This window comes from Protopterus annectens, chromosome 8.part0, assembly GCF_019279795.1.
Source record: "Protopterus annectens isolate FY-2018-M chromosome 8.part0, PAN1.0, whole genome shotgun sequence".
NCBI lineage: Eukaryota > Metazoa > Chordata > Ceratodontiformes > Protopteridae > Protopterus > Protopterus annectens.
Window position 1 is genome coordinate 878,887,417 of NC_056741.1, and position 23,019 is coordinate 878,910,435.

General features: G+C 46.1%; 1 protein-coding gene across 1 annotated transcript in view; it reads left to right on the forward strand.

The window, feature by feature from the left end:
* Positions 1–23,019, forward strand: part of PRAF2 (PRA1 domain family member 2) — a gene marked incomplete at its 5' end in the record, with an annotated part of 288,839 nt that overhangs the window by 70,679 nt on the left and 195,141 nt on the right. Inside the window, one exon of the mRNA XM_044080393.1 lies at positions 568–785. Coding sequence (XP_043936328.1) covers positions 568–785 — 218 coding nt within the window. The remainder of the gene's footprint in view (positions 1–567; positions 786–23,019) is intronic.

Genomic DNA, 23,019 nt, shown 5'->3' on the forward strand with positions numbered 1-23,019 from the left:
CCCTCATCCTTCTTGACTAAAAGCAGTACTGATACATTTACCACCCTTTTATGTAGAAACTCAAAATAATTTTGTTTGCAGAAGCTTTGTTCAAATTCCCAGAGGCTCTCTACTTTTTCCTTTGGCTCTGATGTCAGTATACACACTAGCATTATTAAAAAAAACTCTTGTTTTGTTATTGTCTTAAGCTAACTTAATGTTGGTTTGGTTACTACTGAGTTTTGGTTATGTTTTTGTTTTATACTGTAAGTAGGGCATGACTAAAAAAGTGCCCTAGTGGTCCATTTTGCATACGTATAAAATAATTAATCTTGTTAACAGGTGATAGCCTTGCCCAGCTGAGCTGCTATGACAACTCTGCTGTATTGTCTTTCTAGCTTTGTAAACACCCTGGGAGCCCTAAAAAAGGGGGTGTATTTTAGATAGTTTTCACCTTTTTCTCTTTGTGATGTATGCTCTTTTTTAATAAAATGAATAGACTAAGGGAGGCAGAGTAAGTGCAGGTAACATATAATTGTGTTGGCACGTTAGCTGCTCTTCTGATTTTTGTTTCTTTTTCTGATCCAGGTATTTTCAACCACTGAAGACTTTACTTGGTGGAGCTGTGCTGACGCTGATCTTTGTGGGATTTGTGTGGGCAGCAGAGAATAAACCTTTTGTCCGCAGAGTGCGTCGTAACTACCCAACCTCATGTTTGTTGATCATCCTGACAGCCAGTTACTTCCTTTTATCACTGCTGGGTGCCATGGCAGTATTCCTGTTCGGAATTACATTCCCAATGCTCTGTAAGTAGTTTGGTATCATATAGGGATGCTCACATGTATTGTAAAGCTGTAGCTTATGATTGAATTTGTAATACATATACTGCAGGCTTCTTTATCTTAAAATATCAACTAGAACCTTAAAGTTCAGTGCATAGCTCTCAACCTTCCATCTCCAAAATGTGGAACTCTAGCCCTCATAATGAGGAACAAATGGACAAAATGTGGAGCACATACCAACGGCTTTACTAACAACTTCAACTAGGAAGGTCATAGGATGGTTAAAGTGTGCTGTTTTTACTTATAAAGAAGATCTTTTAATGCATTAATATGGTTCATTTCTATTTACCATGGATTTCACTTAAAAAAAATTCCTAACACTGAATGTGTGACAGTCTTTCAATGTGGAACTTCGAGGAACATGGACTTTTTAAGACCCCAAATGAGATACGTTTCTCGTAACGAGGTACACTCGAGAGTTATGGTTCAGTATATGTCCTGAAAAGCCCTGAACATCCCATATTAAGTATGCATATTTGTGGTGGAGAAAAATATTTAGAGAACTAAGTGATAAGGCAGCCTTGCAATCACCTGTCTTGTTGATAGCAGAGGCAAGATATGGGATTCTGCAGGATGATGTTAGATATACGTCTATTAGCAGCTGAGTAAAAAATTAAAAAACGTTGACACTGCATAATGCCAGGACTGATACGGACCTCTGTGTAAGAATGGGGACAGACCGACTGCAACACAGGAAGTATAAAGATCAAAGTATAAAGATCAAAATGTTATCTCCTGGATCTTCCCATCTCTACAAGGTACTGTGGCACAGGAAGTATAAAGATCGAAATGTAGGGATGGGAAGATCCAAAAAATAACAAGGTACTGTGGCACAGGAAGTGTAAAGATCGAAAAGTAAGGATGGGAAGATCCAGGAGCTAACAAGGTACTGTGGCACAAGAAGTGTAAAAATCGCAATGTAGAGATGGGAAGAAACAGGATTGCATACAGAGAGAGAGAGAGCAGATACGTGAATGTACAGCAACCAACACAGAAAATATACAGATTGAAGTACAGAAAATATAGGATTTTGTGAAGTAATGGAGGAAAAATTCAGATCTATATTCAGTGACTGAGGCAAGGTGCCAGACTTAAACAGTAATGGACAATATATTGGACTGTGCATGCAGTCACATAAAAGATACTGAATGAGGTGAAGAAGTAAATCTTTAGGATGGCCAAAATTAGAGAATGTTGTCTTAATTCCTGGGAAACGTCAGTGCATGTCTGTTAGCTGAAGAAGTTTGTAACATGCACTTCAGGTTACTGAATCTGTCATATTTGGACACATGTTTGGATTACGAGATTCCTGGACTACTGTTTGCAGCCAGTGTCTGGTGTGAATGAGTGTGATTCACATACTGTGGTTCGATACAAGTTGCAGCAGTGGAATAATGAAAACGCTTTTTCTACAAAGCATGTAGTCCGATCAGCTTTCTAGTTAGGTGTGGCATATTTATCTGCATGAGGAAAATAGATTCTAAAATGGTAGCTGGCATTAATTTTTAAAGTGTGATACATAAAGTGTAGTTCCAGTTGTCCATTACTACAAATACACAGTGTGGTCACCTGCTCTAATATTAGAAATGGAATATAAAACTGGAATTCTACCCAAGTAAATAGTGCACAAAATCTGGAAAACAAGGTATCTGTGATCGTATTTTTTGTTAAAAATGTGTAGTGTGCAAAAAGTATAGAAAAGCTGCAACCACAGTTGGAGCAAAAGCTCAGAATTAACAAAGCTGCATCCCGAGTTGGAAATCTGTAAGCAGAAGTGCAAAATTAATGGAGTATCATGTTTAGAGTAGACATACCTGCCACTGAGTGTAATGTAGTATTTGTTCAAATGTTTGAAGTACTGGATCTAAAGAGAGAGCAGTTTGAAGCAGTTATTGTGTATATTGTGGCTGTCATAAAAAACTAAAAGGGCTAAAAAGTAACTTTTGTCTGAGCATTACAAGTAGTACAAGATTCAGTTTCATGTCACTAGAATAGTTTATGTGCACCTTTGTTGACTTGTTTGATTTTTGAAACACCTGAAATTTTAGAGTTGGCAATGTGAATGCACAGTTAAAGTATGGATCAGAAAATGGTTGGTTTTATTAATATGATTCGTTTTTGCGGGATTATGCTTTTTTTTCCCGGGGGTTTATTGTCTTCTGACAGTTCCCACAGAGTTACCAGCAGCTTGTCCTCCAGGAAAAGTTCCAGTAGTTTGGTGGGCCAGAATCCAAACAGTTACTGTTGTGAAGCTAGACAGAAGTTGTATTTGTATGGATCCACAATAGCTACAAGAAACTGTAAAGAACATATTATCCACTTGGTACTATATAAAGAATTGGTGTGTATACTATGTCAAGAGTAATATATTTGTGTTTTGTGACAAGAATTGATTTTAGCAAATAATTTTATTAGAAAGATTTGGGATGTTGCACATGTTTAGTATTTCATGAGTACCTGAAAAATTTGAGATTTTTCTCACAGATAAATAAAAAATTTGATGTACAGGGTCTTACCAAAGCTAAACGCAATGAGGCCGAATTAACACAAAAAGGGTAAAACAGAATAACCTCAAGCAGACTAACATTTCAAAATCAATTACAGAGCTGAATCACATCTTAATATCTGAAGACTTGAACCCTGATGCTGAAAAAGTAAAAAACACATTGCAACTGTTTGACTTGAGTATATATAATCTGTCATAAGATTTCTTGCAGTGATGCAGTATATTTTGAAGTTTAATTGTTAATTGCAAATTTTTAATTTAAAAGTTTAAGGGAATTAAGAGAACGTGATTTTGAATGAAATTGGAGAACAGCGTAAGCATTAAATGCATAAATAGGAACTGAAGTGCCCATATTGAAGTATTTTGATGCAAATGCATCTCTCTGGTTACAGGTAGATATCAGAGTATAGTTAGTGCAGTAATTCTGCATGGAGGTAGAGGCTGCTTACAGCTCAAAATGCTTTACAGAATGACAGAGAACAGAAAGAAAAGGCCTCTTAGTGAGAGTATATGCATGTGAAAAAGACATTGCATGTTAAGTCAAGACCTTCTACAGTCGTATTCTGATACAGTGAATGTCTGAAATAAAAAAAAGTAAAGCTATGTACATGTGTGTGTGAGTTTGGAGGCTTTCACATTTGTGGTTTTGCTAGGATGGTGAGTTAATAATACAGAGACATTGATTAAATACTTCTAAGTCTATTCATACATCAGCAGAGTGAAATCTTTAAAAGAAAAATATATCACATGACCTGCATCTTTCTGTAGCTAGTTGATTAGCATTTAAAGCTTGTACTCCATATTTAAGTCTTTCAGACCTGCTAGCAGTTAGTGATGTCCAGGTTAGTCCAGGGACAGTCCTTGGTGTTACTACAGCTTTTCTTGTAGGCATGACTTCAGTTTGCCTCTTGCTCTTTTTCTTTGTCACAGTATGCAGAGCTTGTAGTTCCTTCTAACACTGGTAGTTGTGACACAGGGATTGCTGTTGTATTTTGGGTTTCAGCTTTGATGTATTTGTCATGGAGATATCTTGTGATTCCTTCTGTGCAGCTTTCCATCTTCCCTGTGAACAGTGTAGACCCTCTGATGTTATGTGGTCTTATCTCACCTACATTCTTACCCGTGGGTTCGGAGCCGAATATCTGCTCCGACTCGGCCAATTTTACTAGCTCAAAGTCTCTCATTGGCTGGGCTAAGAGGGTATCCCATGGTGCACTGCTCCATATCCCCAGATCTCATTTGCCGCTTGTGTAGCTCGGACGTGGTCTCGCTTGGCTGTAGCTAAGTACCTTCTTTTTTTGCTATTTCTCTTTGAGAAATTTGTTAGTTGATACCCAAAAGCTATTTTAATAGCTATTTCTTGATCGCTAAATTGTGTGTGATTTCAGTGCTTGAGTGTGATAGTTGTTTTTTAGTATCCCTGACTGTTCCAGCGGGCTAGGCCCGTTTTAGTTAGAGGACCTAGTCCTCCCCTCTGTTGTTGGATAAACCTTTGGTGTCAGTTGTGTTTTTTCTGTGTAATCCCTAGAAGAACCGTTTTAGTTAGAGGTTCTTAGAGCGTGTTTAGTATTGTTTTTCTGGTGTTTCTAAATTGTCTATGAACCGTTTCAGTTAGAGGTTCTCAGAGTGTGCTTAGTACGTTTTCTGGTGTTCTATATTGTGTGTTTTTCCCACCCTTTTTATAAGTTACATCTAGGTGTCTCGCTAGCGCTAATTATAAAATGTCCAAGGATCAGAAGGAGCATAAGCCTTCTAGCTTTAAAAAAATGTTCCAAATGTGGATATAAAATGTCCATCACGGATGGACACTCTGTGTGTGTCTACTGCCTTGGAGCCATCCATTTACAGGAGTCGTAGCTTTTGCCACGCGTTCAGTCCGAGGGTGCTCCAGGAGAGGAAAAATAAATTGATATTAAATGGACTTTTGAAACCGACATTTGAGGAAGCTATACACTCTGCTTCTAGTACTCAGTCAATATCTAAAGCTTCCAAGTCTAAGAAAAGGTCTCCGGCTCCATCTGCCACTTCGGAGCCTCCGGAGAAGATTACTGTTTTGGACTCTACCTCCTCGGCTCCACTGTCCTCTGGGCCGCAGGAGGTATCCGTGTTAACTGAATCGGCGTCGGCTCCTATTATTCTTGAACCCATCTGGAGCCGGTCGCCCAGTGTGAGGCATAGTTCACCAGACAAGAGATCCCAATCTCCATCACTCTCCTCCAAATCCTATAGGCTTTCTGATTTGGATGTTGATAGGGTAGTGTAGAGGCTCCTGCAGTTGCTGGTGTTGGCCAAATTGTTCTCGGCTCTGACCCACTCGGCTCCAGAGCCAGTTCCTATGACCGTGTCGGTGATTCCTCCGCCAAGCACATCCTTGTCATCGGAGCTGGTATGCTTCGCTCCGAGTGATGTTCCTGCGCCGGCTCCGATACCCCCTCTGGTTCTGTCGGTGCCGACCTCTGCTCCGACCATGTCGGTTCTGTCCAAAGGGTTCAAGGCTCAGGTCTCTTCGGTCAGGCCCGAGGGGGATACTTCGGGACATCTGTCTGTTCCGAGTCTCCCACTCAGTGCATCGGCTCGTGGGACCCCCGGTCCTGGTCGTGGCCTTGGAGGCCGGCCGGTCCTCGGACTCTGGGGGGGGGGATGACCTGCCTTCGAGGCCATGCAGAGCGTGGTGGCCAGATCGTCAGCTACATCGCCTGGGTCAGTCATTCTGTCCCCCACCACCCCGGCGAGAGCTTCTGACACTCACCTATCCATGGACAGTAGAGCGCCAGGCCCTAAGGATACCCCCATGAGTGGTCCCCAACTTTGAGGGTTTCCCAGAGTCCGTGCCTGAGGAGCCTCCTAGAAAGAAATTGTGCAAGAGGAAGCACATAGACTCCCAGGATGAGTCTCGCACCTCCTATACTGACCTCGAGGAATCGGAAGGGTCCCCCAAGTCTTCCTCTGATGATGTTTCCTTCTCCGATATCCTGGAGATACTGAAACAAAGAGGAGACTGGCCTTCCAGAACTCCTTCCGAGGAGGAGTCAGTATTCCTTAAGGCTTTTGGCGCTCAACCCACCTCCTCCTGGGTGTCTCCACCCTTCGACGAACTTCTTGACCTCATTTGTCGAAGAGTGTGGGAAAACCCTGATTCTGTGGAGCCCGTGCCCAGGCGTCCCAACAAATTCCTAACCGCTCCCCAGGGAAAAGAGTTTCTGTCAAAAGGCGTCCCTGTAGATGCCATGCTGGTGGCGGCAGCCACCCAGAAGGAAGTTGCAGAGTCTTTCTCATCAGTCCATCCTCCTAACAAGGAGTCTAGAACCATGGACCGGTACGGGAAGCGTACCCTATCTTCAGCAACCGTCACTTTATGGTCGCTGAATTATTTGTCTCACTTCACTCTGCTCCAGAGAGATCTCCTCAAAGAGCTCGGAGATACTCTTGCGAGTAACATACCTGAGGCGGTGGCTCAGACAGTTAACGCACAGGTGTCTACCCTCAACTCCATCGCTAACTCGTCCATGCAGCTCATTTCATATGCAGCCGAGGGGGTGAGTAAGGGCAGCAAGCTCAGGGGTCGCCCTTAGAAGGCAAACCTGGCTGCGCCTGTGTCACTTCGCAGAGGCCTTCAAGTCTTCCTTCACTGACGCCCCATTTGATGGTTCCTCCTTGTTTGGGACCAAAGTGAAAGACACTCTCACCAGGTGCGAGCAAGAGGGAAAGACCCTGTCTGCTGTAGGGATCTGTTTTTCCCTTCCTTCTAGGCCTTATCCCAAGGCCCAGCGGGGGTGGGGGTGGGTGGTTCAAGAAATCACAGAGGTTTTTCCCTGCCACACAGGGTGACCCCCCCCTCCAGAGGCAGGGGAAGGGGGGTTACTCAGGGAGACGTCGCCCCAGAGGCAGAGGGGGCCCCCACAGTTCCGGAGACCACGATTCCTTCCATGGCTCTCCATACTCTCATTCCCAAGCGTGTGCCCGGCTGCGCTTATCCGGAGCCAGTCGGGGGTCGAATTTCCTTATATCCGGAAGCCTGGGAGAGCATTACCCAGGACCGATGGGTATTAAGGATAATTTCCGGAGGTTACCTCATCTCATTCTCTTCTGTACCCCCACCAGTAAGAAAAATCCCAGATGTTCCACCCAGTCAAAGGGATCAAGCAGCCTCAGAGGTGTCTCAGCTGCTAGAAAAAGGAGCCATCCAACAAGTCCCCTCAGACCAAATCGGATTAGGGACTTACTCAAGATTCTTTTTGGTGCCGAAAAGAACAGGGGACCTGAGACCCATACTAGATCTCAGTCAACTCAACAATTACGTACACAAGTCCAAGTTCCATATGGTCACACTACAATCGATTCTCCCATTGTTGAGAGAGGAAGTATGGATGTGCTCCATCGATCTCAAGGATGCTTACTACCATGTCAAAATGGACAGAGCATCCAGGAGTCACCTACGCTTCCGGCTGGGAGCCAGTCACTTCCAGTTTCGAGCCCTGCCCTTTGGGCTCACCACAGCCCCCAGGGTGTTCACCAAATGTATGGCAATGGTGATGGCTCACTTGAGACGTCAGGGATTCCTGGTGTTTCCGTACCTGGACGACTGGCTCCTTACCGCCCCCACCAGGCATCAACTAGTTCAGACCAGGGATGCCACCATCAACCTATGTCACCAATTGGGCATAACAGTAAACTGGGAAAAATCTGCCTTATTGCCCACACAGCGTGTCACCTTTATAGGAGCAGAGTTGGACACCATTCGAATGCGAGCATTCTTACCACAAGAAAGGATCACAGTATTACAACAACAAATACACATGCCGATGCCCCTAAGACAAGCAAAGGCAAGACTGGCTCTACAACTCCTAGGGTACATGGCGGCAACTGTCATGTTGGTCCCTCTAGCGAGATTACACATTAGACTTCTTCAATGGCTCCTCTTTGTCCAATGGTCTCTCCAAAGACTCCCACTATCTCATCCCATATTACTCACAGACAGGTGCAAGCAGGACCTCCTTTGGTGGCTGTGCACCAACAATTTGAACAGGGGAAAGCCCTTTGTTCCTCCCATCCCTGTTGCCACGGTGACCACGGATGACTCCCAGATGGGGTGGGGGGGGGGCAATATCTCGGCAGGACAGTCCAAGGCACATGGCAGGAACACAAGATACATTTGCATATAAACGTCCTGGAGATGAGAGCAGTGCTTCTTGCGTTGCAGGCACTTCAGGAAGTTCTTCCTCTAGGGACTATTGCGATACACTCGGACAACATGTCAGTAGTGTGGTGTCTCAACAAGTAAGGGGGAACACAGTCTTGCCCTCTATGCAGAGAGGCTATGCAAGTGTGGCATTGGGCAGTAGCTTCCCAACGGTTTCTGGTGGCAACGCACATTCCGGGGAAGTCCAACGTAATAGCGGACAGGCTAAGCAGAGCAATACTTATGCCTTACGAGTGGTCCCTGAATTGCCTGGTTGCAGAGCGAATCTTCAGCAGATGGGGGTCAGCCTTGCTGCGACCTTTTTGCCAGCCCCCTCAATGTGAAATGCAGCAACTACTTCACGCTGACCCCCCCCCCCCCACAGGGGGAATCACCCAGGGACGCTCTGGTTCACGATTGGCCCTCCGGTCTGCTTTATGCTTTCCCTCAGTTTCCCCTTCTCTCAAGGATGATTTCAGAAAGCGCAATCCTTGGGAAGCAGAATGATTCTGATTGCCCCACACTGGCCTCGTCAAGTATGGTTCCCTTTTCTTCAACCATTCATTGTGGACACTCCTTGGATTCTGGACCCTCTACCAGATTTACTGACACACATGTTGGGACAGTTCCACCCCTCCCTGAGGACACTCCGGTTGCACAGCCTGGCTACTCCACTTCCATCGCTTGTCAGTCGTCATAATTTTTCACCAGAAGTGTTCCATATTTTATCGTCCTCTCATAAACCATCCACTAGAAAAATGTACTCTAGCAAATGGAAAAGGTTCTGTATCTGAGCTCATACTAGAGGCATTGATCCTTACACAGCTCCAATAGAGTCAGATGTTAAGTTGTCAATCTCGCCTTCATTCTTGCTGGATGGGTTCGGAGCTGATCCTCGGCTCCGACTCGGCACTTGCTTTAGCTTAGGAACTCCTTTTACCAGCTCGAGGCAACCCTATATCCCATGATGCAAGGCGGAACTACCTCAGATCTCGTTTGCCGCTTAGCGAAAGAGGTCTCCTTTACCAGCAGAGGTAAGTGAATTTCTTGTCAAAGAAAGAGAAGCTTAGTTAGGGTTTTATTTTTCCTTTTTAGTCATAGTATAGTCTGTAGTAGTTTTACAGCCCACCCTATTCCCTTGTTTTTTAAAACTTTTATACCCTTTTTAAACTTTTAGTGTAAAGTTTTAGTTAGGCCTAAAACCCCAGTTCTTAATCCTTCCTGTGTGTTTGTGTAGGGGATTAATTTTGTGTGTTTGTTGGGGTTTGTGTGTGTTTTCTTCCTCCTAGGATATGTCTAGGGAAGGCAAGGTCTCAGGCTTCAAGAAGTGTGACTCGTGCTGTCAGAAAATGTCTCTGACAGACGGTCACACTTCTTGTGTTTATTGCCTGGGGCCTTTGCACCTGCAGGACTCCTGTGCTTTGTGTCACTCTTTTAGCCAGAGAGTCCTGCAGGAGAGGAGGAATAAACTTATCCTCCGTGGCTTACTTAAGCCAGAAGGTTCTCCCTCTAAAGCAGGGTCTGGAAAACCTTCTAAGCCACCAAGGGCTCAGGCTTCAGTTTCCAAGCCTCCTCCGGTGGCTCGGCTCCGTCGGGCGAGATCGCCCGGCTGGAACCGATGTATCTGCCTCGAAAGTAGTGGGTTCGGTGCCGGCTGGCTCCGATACCTTATCTACTGTAGCCTTGTCGGCTCCGGCTGGAGCCGACACCTTATCCAGCATCGGAGCCGAGAAACCTTCGGCTCCATCTGGTGTTCAGGGGACTTCGGCTCCGATGGCTCCGTCCCGAAAGAGATCTCGGTCCCCTTCATTACTGAGTATCCACTCGGCTCCGGGGTCTCCCCTTTTGTCGGAGCGGAGCCATCGGAGCCGATCTTCGAGATCTTCCAGGCTGTCTGACCACGACTTGGAGAGGGTGGTAAGCAGGCTGTTGAAGTCTCAGGCACTGGCCCAAATGCTCCATAGCCCGTCTCAACAGACTTCGGCTATAGCCTCACCCCTTGAACTTCCTCCTCCGACTCCACTTCAGAGTTCGGGCCGGAGCTTCGGGACAGCGACTGTTTCGGTGCCGGAGCCGATACATCCTTCGCTCCGTCATCCTCGGCTCCGGTCTCCTCCTTGAGACCTTCCTTGGAGGGATCCGGTCGTCGGGTTTCCCTTGTCGGCTTCGAGGGGGCTAATGGCATCGGACCCTTGTCCGACCCCGCTCTCCCTCTCGGAGCTTCGGCTTTGGTAAGCTCGGCGCCGACATCGGCCTCGGAGCCTTCCCTCTCAGTGGAGCCGGGCATTCCTGTTTCCTCGGGCGGGATATTCCGGCCTCCCAGGGAGGGGAGCCTTTGAGGTGATGAGGAGTGTCCTGGCCTCTGAGCCTGGTCAACGGTCCATCCCTCTAGCTCCTCCCTCATCAGTGCCTGCAGGCGCCTCTTGCCAGCCTCTTGCTCTCAGGCCCAGGGATCCATCGCCCCAGGTTTCCCCATTGGGAATTTCCTCCTCTTCCGAGGTTTCTCCTGATCCTGCGGGGGAACCCCTCGGAAGAGGACGTGTAAGAGGAAACACACGGACTCCCCTGAGTCTACTACATCTGATACCGACTTAGATGAGTCGGAGGGTTCCCCACGGTCCCCCTCTGAGGATGTCTCCTTTTCAGACATCCTTGAGCTCCTCAAACAGAGGGGGAATTGGCCCTCCATTGACCCCTCCGAGGATGAGTCGGTATACCTGGAGGCTTTTGGATCCCGACCCTCCACCTCCTGGGTGTCTCCGCCTTTCGACCCACTGATGCAAGTAGTGGCTCGGAAGGCGTGGGCGGCTCCAGATTCTGTGGAACCTGTCCCCAGGAGACCATCCAAATTCATCATGGCCCCTACAGACAAACAGTTCCTTTCCAAGGGTGTCTCTGTGGATGCTATGGTGGTGGCGGCGGCCACTAAGAAGGAACTGGCGGATCCTTCAGTACCTGTCCATCCTCCTAACAAGGACTCTAGGACCATGGACAGGTATGGAAAGCGGATGTTTTCTTCAGCGACTTTTGCTATGCGTTCGCTGAATTATCTTTGTCACTTCACCAGGCTTCAACGAGATATTCTCAAAGAACTGGGTGAAGTAGTCCAGGATCCTTCTGCTGCTGGGGCTCAGGAAAAGATTGCCTCGCAGCTTGCAATCCTGAATTCCATATCTAACTCCTCCATGCGGCTCATATCCTATGCGGCCAATGGAGCGAGCAGGGCCGCAGGCACAGGAGTTGCTCTTAGACGCCAAGCCTGGATGCGGCTTTGTAATTTTGCGGACCCCTTTAAGGCGTCCTTCACTAATACCCCCTTTGATGGTTCGGCTTTGTTCGGACCTCAGGTGAAGGATACCTTGACCAGGTGTGAGCAGGACGGTAAAACTCTTTCTGCCGTTGGAGTCCAGTTTTCCACTCCTTCTAGACCATATCCCAAGGGTCAGAAGGGGGAAGATGTGGTTCGAAAAGCCCAAGGAGCTACACCGGACGCGTGGTCAGTTTACCCCAGAGGCAGAGGGGTAACAATAATAGACGCCGCCCTAGAGGCAGGGGGGGTCCTCAGAACCAGGGCAACAGGGAGTCTCTTCCTGAGAAGCCCTTTCAGCATCCCTGAGGTGTTGCCCGACTGTCCACCCTTGGAGGCAGTCGGGGGAAGGATTTCGCTGTACCCAGTAGCCTGGCAATCCCTATCTCAAGAGAGTTGGGTACAGTCGATCATATCCGAGGGTTACAAAATCCCCTTCGAAAGGTTTCCCGTACCTCTACAATCCCTTCCAGACATCTCACCCGGTCAAAGGGATTTGGCAGAACAGGAGGTTTCAAAGCTCCTAGAAAAAAGAGCCGTCCAGACTGTGCCAGCAGACCAGGTAGGATCCGGCGTCTACTCGAGATTCTTTTTGGTCCCCAAAAGGACGGGAGATTGGAGACCAATATTAGACCTGAGCAATCTAAACAGATTTGTCAAGAAGGCAAGATTCCGGATGGTCACGCTTCAGTCCATTCTGCCCTTTCTGGGCAAGGACAACTGGATGTGCTCTATAGACCTTCAGGGTGCATACTATCACATAAAGATTCACAGACGCTCCAGAAGGTTTCTCCGCTTTCTGCTAGGGACCAGTCATTACCAATTCAGAGCACTGCCCTTTGGCCTCACTTCAGCCCCCAGAGTGTTCACCAAATGCATGGCAGTGGTCACAGCTCATCTGAGACGTCAGGGATTCCAGGTGTTTCCCTACTTGGACGACTGGCTCCTCTCCGCCACCACCAAGTGTCATCTTCTTCAGTCCAGAGACTACACTCTACAGCTTTGCAGGAGTTTGGGAATTTCAGTAAATTTCGAAAAATCTTCTCTGCTGCCTTGCCAATCTATCACCTTTATAGGCGCAGAATTAAACTCGACGTCAAAATGATAGCCAGACTAACAGAGCAAAGAATTCTGGACATCCAAAAATTCGTTCGGCTTCTATTGCAAAGCAACAAGATCAAAGCCAGATTTATACTGAAGGTTCTAGGTCTTATGGCTGCGGCCATTGTTCTTCTACCACTGGCTCGCTTCCACATGCGTCTTCTGCAGTGGATGCTATTCACGCAGTGGTCGTACCACAGTCTCCCGATGAGGCACGAAATTTTGGTCACACAGTCGTGCAGAGCTCATCTGAACTGGTGGATATCTTCCCCTCTTCTTCATCAGGGCCGACCCTTTATTCCCCCTCCTCCAGTTGCCACAGTCACTACGGATGCCTCTCTGATCGGGTGGGGGGGGGCATTATCAGGGCAGGATGGTCCACGGGACGTGGCAACCCATAGAATACCATCTGCACATAAATGTCCTGGAGATGAGAGCAGTGCTTTTAACGTTGCAAGCCCTCAACGACTTTCTTCCCACGGGGACTATTGCAGTACAAACGGACAACATGTCCGTGGTCTGGTACATCAGCAAACAGGGCGGGACCAGGCCCTATCCGTTATGTCGAGAAGCTCTCAGACTTTGGCAATGGGCGATCTCTTCTCAGCGGTTTCTGATAGCAACGCACATCCCCGGCAGGTCCAACCTTTTAGCGGACAGGCTGAGCAGATCCATTCTGATGCCTCACGAGTGGTCTCTCAATCAATCTGTAGTGGATCAGATTTTTCTGAAGTGGGGCACTCCTTGTTGCGATCTTTTTGCTACTCCGCAAAACAACAAGTGCCCCAATTTTTTCACTCTTTTTCCCCTTCCAGGCCAACCCCTGAGAGACTCTCTAACCCAGGATTGGCCCCGGGACTTCTGCACGCTTTTCCTCCCTTTCCCTTGATTCCACAAGTCATTCAGAAAGCCACCGTTTTGAGAGCCAAGTTGATCCTCATTGCCCCATATTGGCCTCGACAAATTTGGTTTCCGTCTCTGCATCGTCACCTTCTGGTGCAGCCCTGGCATCTGGGCCCAGTTCGGATCTCTTGATCCACCAGTCGGGTCAGCAGCACCGAGCCATTCATTCTCTCAACCTCACTGCTTGGTTGCTCCACTTCCTACCCTAGCCAGGCTACCGATGATTTCGGACTCAGTCAGAGACATTTTAGTGTCTTCTTTGAAGTCGTCCACTAGGACTGTTTATGCTAGCAAGTGGCGGCGTTTTTCTATTTGGGCAAATTCCAAAATATTCACCCCTTTACTGCTCCTGTACATTCGGTTTTAGATTTCCTGGCGGAGGTTTTTCATTCAGGATCCTCGTCATCTACAGTCAAAGTACAACTGGCTGCTATTTCCAAGTATCATGTTGGCTTGCATGACAATAACATTATGTCTCATAGATTATGCAAGGCCTTTCTGAGAGGAGTTTTTCTCCTAAAACCACCTATAAAGCATCCTCCTCCGCAATGGGATCTAAACTTAATGTTGGCATCCTTGATACTACCTCCCTTGAACCGTCTGCTTCATGTTCTTTGAAATTATTGACCTGGAAAACTATATTTTTACTGGCTGTCACTTCTGCAAGAAGAGTTTGAGATTCAAGCTCTCTGCATTCGTTCCCCTTATTTGGTTTTTCATAAGGACAGGGTATCATTAAGAACTAACCCTTCCTTTCTTCCCAAAGTCGTATCTCAAACCAACATTAACCAATCTATAGACCTACCAGTCTTTTTCCCAAACTATTCCGACAGAGCTGAACAGAAACTGCATTTTTTGGATGTCCATCGTCAGCTCAGGTACTATTTGCATAGAACTAAACAATTCAGAAAATCGGACCAATTATTTGTCTCCTATGCAGAAAACAGGATAGGTCTTCCAGTCTCTAAAGTGACCTTATCCAGATGGTTGACTTCCACCATTTCCTATGTGTACTCTCTCAGAGGCAAACAGCTATCTTCTAAACCAAAAGCACACTCAACCAGGAGTCTATCCACTTCTGCAGCTTTTCAGGATAGACTACCCATTGATACCATTTGTGCAGCAGCTACTTGGGCTACGCCTCATACCTTTGTCTCTCATTACAAGTTGGACCTGGCCTCCAGAGATAGGGCCAGTTTTGGTTCCACAGTTCTCAAGAGTCTGTTCCATTGAGCCACCCGGGATACAGGTGCTAGGGATGCGGTCCCATCCAGCAAGAATGAAGGCGAGATTGACAACTTAACATTTAGAAGTTATGTACCTACCATAACGTTCCATGTTAGTTGTCTTCTCTCGCCTTCTTTCTTGCGTCCCTCCCTCCTTCCCCCTGGCCTGGACAGATCTTGAAGAGTTCCTATTAGGTTGTTTCCTCCTGAGCCTTCATATGAGGACTTCTATTAGGATCTTATGTTCCTAATTATGTTAGGATAGTCTTTAGCAGGGTAGGTTAGCTACCAAACGAGATCTGAGGTAGTTCCGCCTTGCATCATGGGATGTAGGATTGGCTCGAGCTGGTAAAAGGAGTTCCTAAGCTAAAGCAAGTGCCGAGTCGGAGCCGAGGATCGGCTCCGAACCCATCCAGCAAGAAAGAAGGCGAGAGAAGACAACTAACATGGAACGTTATGGTAGGTACATAACTTCTAATTCTGGAGTTCTTGTCTATGCTGTTCTATCAGGGGTCTGCATCAGCCATCATCAAAGTTCAGCTGGCGGCGATATCTAATTTCCATGTAGCGAATGAACCTAGTCTTATGGCACACAGACTATGCAAAGCATTCTTTAAAGGTACCCTGTTGCTTCGTCCTCGAGTGTCCGAACCTGTCATGCCCTGGGATCTCAATTTTGTTCAAGCCCTTACTCTCCCACCATTTGAGCCTGCAGCTACCTGTGAATTAAAATTCTTGACATGGAAAACAACAGCATTCTTAACAGCAGTCACTTCAGCAAGGTGGGTCTTGGAAATTCAAGCCCTCTCCATCAAACCCCCATATTTGATCTTCCATAAAGATAGGGTCTCCCTTAGACCAAAACCCCTCATTCCTTCATAAAGTGGCTTCCGTGTCTAATATGAATCAGTCCATTGAACTACCGGTGTTCTTCCTCCACTTTTCTAACAAGGCAGAATTTAGATTTCACCAGTTGGATGTGCATAGACAGTTACGCTTCTATCTACACCGGACTAAAGATATCCGGAAATCTGACCAACTCTTTGTCTCCTTTTCAGAAAACCGATTGGGTTCTCCGGTATCCAAGGTCACGCTGTCTAGATGGTTTGCCAGTTGCATCTCTTTCATCTATCAGGCAGGAGGTAAACATTTGCCATTTCCAGTCAAGGCACACTCTACGTGGGCTGTTTCTACATCCAAAGCCTATCATGCTAGATTGTCAATGGATGATACATGTGCTGCAGCTAATTGGGCTTCTCCTCACACCTTTGTTTCTCATTACAAATTGGACGTGGTCTCCAGGGGCAGATCTTCCTTTGGCTCCACAGTTCTCAGGAGTATTTTCGTATGAGCCACCCAGAATATAGGTGCTAGGGACGCTGTCCCATGGGTAAGAATGTAGGCGAGATAGGACCACATAATATCAAGAAGTTATGTACTCACCATAACGTTCGATGTATGTGGTCCATCTCACCTCACATTCTTAGTTACCCTCCCACCTTCCCCTTGCCTGGAGGATTTGGAGCTTAGATTTGGAGCTTAGGTTGTCACCTGCAGAGTCCCTTTGATTAGTTATTGTTTATATGGATGTGAGGTGTGTATGAAGTACATATGTTGTTTCGCAGCAAACTAGATCTGGGGATATGGAGCAGTGCACCATGGGATATCCTCTTAGCCCAGCCAATGAGAGACTTTGAGCTAGTAAAATCGTCCGAGTCGGAGCCCACGGGTAAGAATGTGAGGCAAGATGGACCACATGCATCGAACGTTATGGTGAGTACATAACTTCTTGTTCAGCTAGTTAAGCAACTAATTCAGCTTCAGGCTGCAAACTTTCTTTGCTGTTGTATACTTATTTTATTTAGTAGTCTTCTGGCATTTCAAAATATTAATATTAGTATCTCAGATGGTTTATATTCAGGTATTTTACTGATGCTTGAAATTAATATAAAATAGTGTTGCTAATGTAGTTAATTTGTCAACCTTCGGCCCGTTAGCAGAGATTGTTTCTGCAGTAGAGGAATCTTATGTTTCACTTTTGTGAGATGACAGCCTCATAGCTTTTGATGCAGCTCCTTATCAGCAGATTCTTCACTAGGTAGCTCTTTCTAATTGTCTGTAAGCTGCAGATAGTGTGAACTGAATTTGTGCTCGAATTTCCACTCATGCATAAATCTGAATTCCTGACTTGTTTTGTTGTGGGGCTTTGCCAGATTTGACTGTATGAAGAGTCCCCTATCTTGAGGTTATAGACTTTTTACACAGCTGACCATCAGGTACCCCTGGGCTCTCCTTGTCTACTGGGTCTGCTCAACCTGCCTTAGACATCCACTGACCAGTGTTTTAGGGACCGTCTGGAGTTCTGAGCATGAGAAACAGTATGGTGACACAGTAGCAGTTACTCACAAAGATGATCTGAATGTTCAACCGAACTTCAGGCTTTTAAAATATTTAATTCACTTGTGATTTCTGATATATATTGTATCCTGCAGCTTACTGATTTTCTATTGAACTGAATGCACTTCCTTTCCAACAGTCATGCAAGGGACCAAAAAAAAAGTGAGTATCTAAATGTAGCTGAAAAATCATCCAAAACAAAGCATCATCATTCGTTTGACTCTTTATTCGTTAACACCTCTAATGTTAACATCTGTAGCCAGTCTTCTCAAAACATTTTCTGTGGAGCTACAGTGCTGACCTCCTATTTAGCTGTTTCTGTTACTTCTCTGGAAGCTAGGCATAATATGCTTCCTTGGGCGCTTTAGAAATGGATTTTGCTCAAAACAGCAAAGCAACTTCTTGGTTCATCTGTCTTTATTGGACAAAGATAATTGGATTCCTCTAAATAATCAGGATGCATCTCAAGTGACATGTCCTGCTTAATAAGGTGAGATGGTCAAGAAAAGCCTCCAACTGGAATACCTCAGGCCCGGGATACAGTACCTAACTTCTTGCTAAAAGTGTTTCTTTGCACAAAGATTTAGCCATGAGTAAGACCTGTTTACATGAACACTCTGAACAGACACCAAGCTGGTTAACAACAGGAACAACAATGCTCCTACTTAAGAGTAACCTGCAAGTTATCCTAAAAATTATAGACCAATAACTTGCCTTCCGACGATGTATAAACATATACAGTGGAATTGATGCTGGTTTTTATAGTCATTTAGAAGAAAATTCAGTCATGGCAATAGAACAAAAGGGTAATAAAAGAAAGTCATATGGAACAAAGGATCATCTGTTGCTAAGTAAGTCATAATGAAGAACTGAAAAAGGGGAAGTATGTCATGGATTGACTACAAAAAAGCATTTGATAGTATCCCACATTCATGGATAAAAGAGTGCTTAAAAATTCATAAGATACACTCCTATACTGATCGATTACATTACAGTTGCATAAGATACACTGTATACTGATCAGTTACATTACAGTGACCATGAAACAGTCTCAGACCACTCTGCAATTAAGCCATGATAAAGGACGAATTATTATTCCAGAGATAAAAATTCAAAGGGGATATTCCAGGGTGACTCTCCGTCACCGCAGCTATTCTGTCTTGCCCTTTAACCTTTAAGCTGTGTACTTAACAGATTAGGCCATGGCTATAATTTGGCTCCTAGAAAAGAACAAAGTGTAAAGACCTCTCGTCTTCTCTTTGCCAGTGATTTAAAACTGCATAGCTCATCAGATGAGGAGCTGAAAGCACAACTGCAAGTAGTCAAAACTTTTTCAGATATAAAAATGTCATTTGGTCTTGATAAATGTGCAAAAGCAACCTTTAAAGCAGGAAAACTGCAGCACCAAGAAAACATCAGTTTGGGAAAAGAATGTGATAAAAGAACTTGAGCAAGAGGGAGTGTATACATATTTGGGAATTGATAAAGGATCAACAATAAAACCATGAACAAATGCGAGTAAAATTTAGTAAGGAATATTTTAGACAACTTAAATTAATCCTGAAAACAGCACTGACATCTAGGAACAAAATCTGAGCTATAAACAAATTTGCTGTTCCTGTCCTAACTTACAGTTTTGGAGTGATCGATTGGCCCCAAAACGTGTTGGATAGATTGGACAGGAAAACAAGAGGGATTCTTCATGCTCCCTAAATGAGTTTTATAAAAATACTTGCATATCAAGATTATATATATTCCTCGTTCCGAAGGATGTATGGGCCTCCTTGAAATTAATTACACGTGTAGGTCTGCAATTGTGGGACTGCACACATATCTGCTAACCTCACAAGACCCAAATGTAGTGAAAGTTTTGAAACCTGAGGAGAATAAGTCTAAGATGACTTCCCTGCTTAATCTAGCAGAAGTATATCGGCGTTGAGCAGGAATGGGAATCAAACCAGAAGTAGATAAAAATCAGGCAGCAATTGAATGTGCCAAAAAACAAAAGAAAGGATAGAAGGTGAAGGATCAGATGAGAAGGCAAGAAATGTGGAAAATGCCTAAATATAGTTGCAATTGTAGAAAACTTCTGGAAGAACGTCATGTTCTTCACGGACAGACTAAAAAAAAATAAATAAATAAAAAACTCCAGCTGTTCTCTGTCTCATATTGTCTACTAAGAGGCAACCTGTGCTTGATTTACAAAGCCATGTCTGACCCAGCTCTGTTAGAAATGTTACATCTAAAGAAATCCCAATCCCTCTACACCACACACTCCAGAGACCTCCACCTCATTACCCCAGTCAACAGAACATGCTGGAGGGACAGGTTCATAACCCAGAGACTGCCCATGCTCTGGAATAGATTTCCCATACATGTCAAGCACAGCACCTCACTGGCCCTCTTCAAGAGAAATCTTGATGACTGGATGTGAAATAGAAAGTTCACCCCGGGGATCACTCCAGTGGCTGTATTTGATAGAGGCACTGGGAACCAACGTTGGGCAGCACAATGCCAGGGCATTTCTGTGAGCTAGACTTGTAAAGACTCCAGGGCCATTAGCCTAGTATACACCTATGAACCTATGTTGATCAGGATCGAATGCAGGAATGGTATTGGAGAGGTGAATTCAAACCAAAAGATGAAAGGTTAATATTGTCAACCCAAGATAGTGGGCTACGTACACATTGGTGTACAAAGTCCATTTAACATGTAGACAAAACAGACAAATGTAGGATGTTAAGTTGTCTATCTCGCCTTCATTCTTGCTGGATGGGTTCGGAGCCGACCTCGGCTCCGACTCGGCCACTCTAAAGCTCGAGAGTTGGTTCCACCGGCTCGAGGCTCCCCTTATATCCCACAATGCTAGGCGTGTATTACCTCAGATCTCGTTTGCCGCTACAGCGATCGCGGTGTTTGATTTCTACCGGCTTCAGGTGAGTTATTGTAGAGTAAATTATAGTCTACTTAAACCCCTTTAATTTAATTCATTATTGTTATTTCCCTTAGTTTAGTGGATTTAGCCCCCTTTTTCTCCTGTTATCCACCCTTTTTTCCACAAAGAACTTATAGTTCTTTCCTCAGGCCTTTGGGCCTTTCCATCCCCTTAGGGAGTGTTTGTGTTTTTGTTAGGGAACTAAAACTGTGATAATAGAATTTTTTAGTTATAATTTTTTGAGTTTATTTTGTTTAAAGTGTAATCAGTGTGTTTGAGTGTGTGTGTGGTTACACTTTCCTTTACAATATCTAAGGACTCAAAGGTCTCAGGCTTCAAGAAGTGTGACTCGTGCTGTCAGAAAATGTCTCTGACAGACGGTCACACTTCTTGTGTGTACTGCCTGGGACCTTTACACCTGCAGGACTCTTGTGCTGTATGCCATGGCTTCAGCCCTAGAGTCCTGCAGGAAAGAAAAAACAAACTCATTCTAAGAGGTTTGCTTAAGCCTGAGGGTTCCCTCACTGCTACCTCGGGGAAACCTTCCAAGGCTTCTAAGTCCTCGACTCCAGCTTCTGAGTCGAGGCCTAAGGCTTCGAAACCTACTGCTACATTGGCTCCGGCTGGAGCCGATGAGTCTTTAACTACAGCTTCTGTGGTTCCCTCGGCTCCGGCTGGAGCCGAGGTATTGGAAATTGGAAATTGGAATTTCCTGGGTTGGCTCTGATCAGACCATCGGAGCCGACATCTAGAAAGAGGTCTAGGTCACCATCCCTTGGCTCCGTTCATTCGGCTCCAGCGTCTCCCTTGCTGTCTGAACGGAGCCATAGATCTCACTCCTCTAGATCATCGAGGCTTTCGGATCATGACCTTCAGAGGGTAGTGAGTCGACTTCTAAAGTCCGAGGCACTGGCCCAAATGCTTCAGAGCCCGACTCATCAGTCGATGCTTCAACCTATTCCTCAAAATATTCCTCCTCAGATACAATTGTCTTCGGTTCCGTCGTCGGCTCCGATTTCTTCCTTTGAAGAATCTCGGCGCCGGACTTCCCTCGTCGGCTCCGAGGGGGTGAGTGGCATCGGACCCTTGTCCGACTCCGCTCTCCCTCTCGGTGCTTCGGCGCTGGTGAGTTCGGCTCCGACATCGGCCTCGGAGCCATCTCTGTCGGTGCCGAGGGAGGTTCTCAGCTTCTCGGAGCGGGGACCTCTGGCTCTGCCTGACAGCGGTGCGTTCGAGGTCATGCGGAGTGTGTTGGAACCTGGTTCAACTCCACAGTCGGCTCCGTCCGCCCCTCCCTCTTCGGTGCCTCAGGTTATGTCTACTCTCTCCCTCATCCCTGACCGCAGAGAGCCAGCTCTTCAAGAATCCCCTGTGGGGATTTCATCCTCTTCCGAGGCCTCTCCTGATTTGGCAGGGGAGCCCCCTAGGAAGAGAAAGTGTAAGAGGAAACACATAGACTCACCTGAGTCTGTCACATCTGACACAGATTTAGAGGATTCCGAGGGTTCCCCCCGTTCCCCTTCTGAAGATGTCTCCTTTGCAGACATTCTAGAGATCCTGAAACAGAGGGGAAATTGGCCAGCCCTTAACCCTTCGGAGGATGAATCTGTGTATCTTGAGGCGTTTGGCTCTCGCCCTTCCACCTCCTGGGTGTCCCCCCCTTTGATCCCCTCATGCAGGTGGTAGCAAAGAAGGCCTGGACGGCTCCTGACTCAGTGGACCCCACCCCCAGGAGACCTTCAAAGTTTATAACAGCACCAACAGATAAGCAATTTCTGACCAAAGGAGTTACTGTGGATGCTATGGTGGTAGCTGCTGCCACTAAGAAGGAACTAGCTGATCCTTCGGTACCTGTCCATCCTCCTAACAAGGAGTCTAGGTCTATGGATAGGTACGGGAAGCGGATGTTTTCGTCAGCGACCTTTGCAATGCGTTCGCTGAACTACCTATGCCATTTCACTCGTCTTCAAAGAGACTTGATCAAGGAAGCGAGTGAGATGTTGAAGGATCCTACAGCTGCGGGTTTTCAGGACAAGATGAACGCCCAGCTGGCTACCCTAAATTCTATAGCTAACTCCTCCATGCGCCTCCTTTCATATGCGGCTGATGGAGCGAGCAGAGCCGCAGGGACAGGTGTTGCTTTACGCCGGCATGCCTGGATGCGACTATGCAATTTTGCGGACCCCTTTAAAACGTCTTTCACTAATTCCCCGTTTGATGGATCATCTCTCTTTGGTCCTCAAGTGAAAGAAACCTTGACTAGGTGCGAGACGGATGGCAAAACTCTTTCTGCCGTCGGAGTCCGTTTTTCTACTCCTTCTAGACCTTACCCCAAAGGCCAGAAAAGTGGAAAAATGTGGTTCCGCAAACAATCTCAAGGGAATTTGCCTGACGCACAGAGTCGGTTCCCCTCCAGAGGCAGAGGAGGGAACAATAATGGTAGACGTCGCCCCAGAGGCAGGGGGGGTCCGCAGAACCAGGGCAATCGAGAAACCTTTTCCGATAAGCCCTTCCAGCATCCCTGAGGTGTTGCCCGACTGTCCACCTTCGGTGGCAGTCGGGGGGGGAGATTGTCACTGTACCCAGAAGCCTGGCGATCCCTAACTCAAGACAAGTGGGTACAGTCCATCATTTCCGAAGGCTA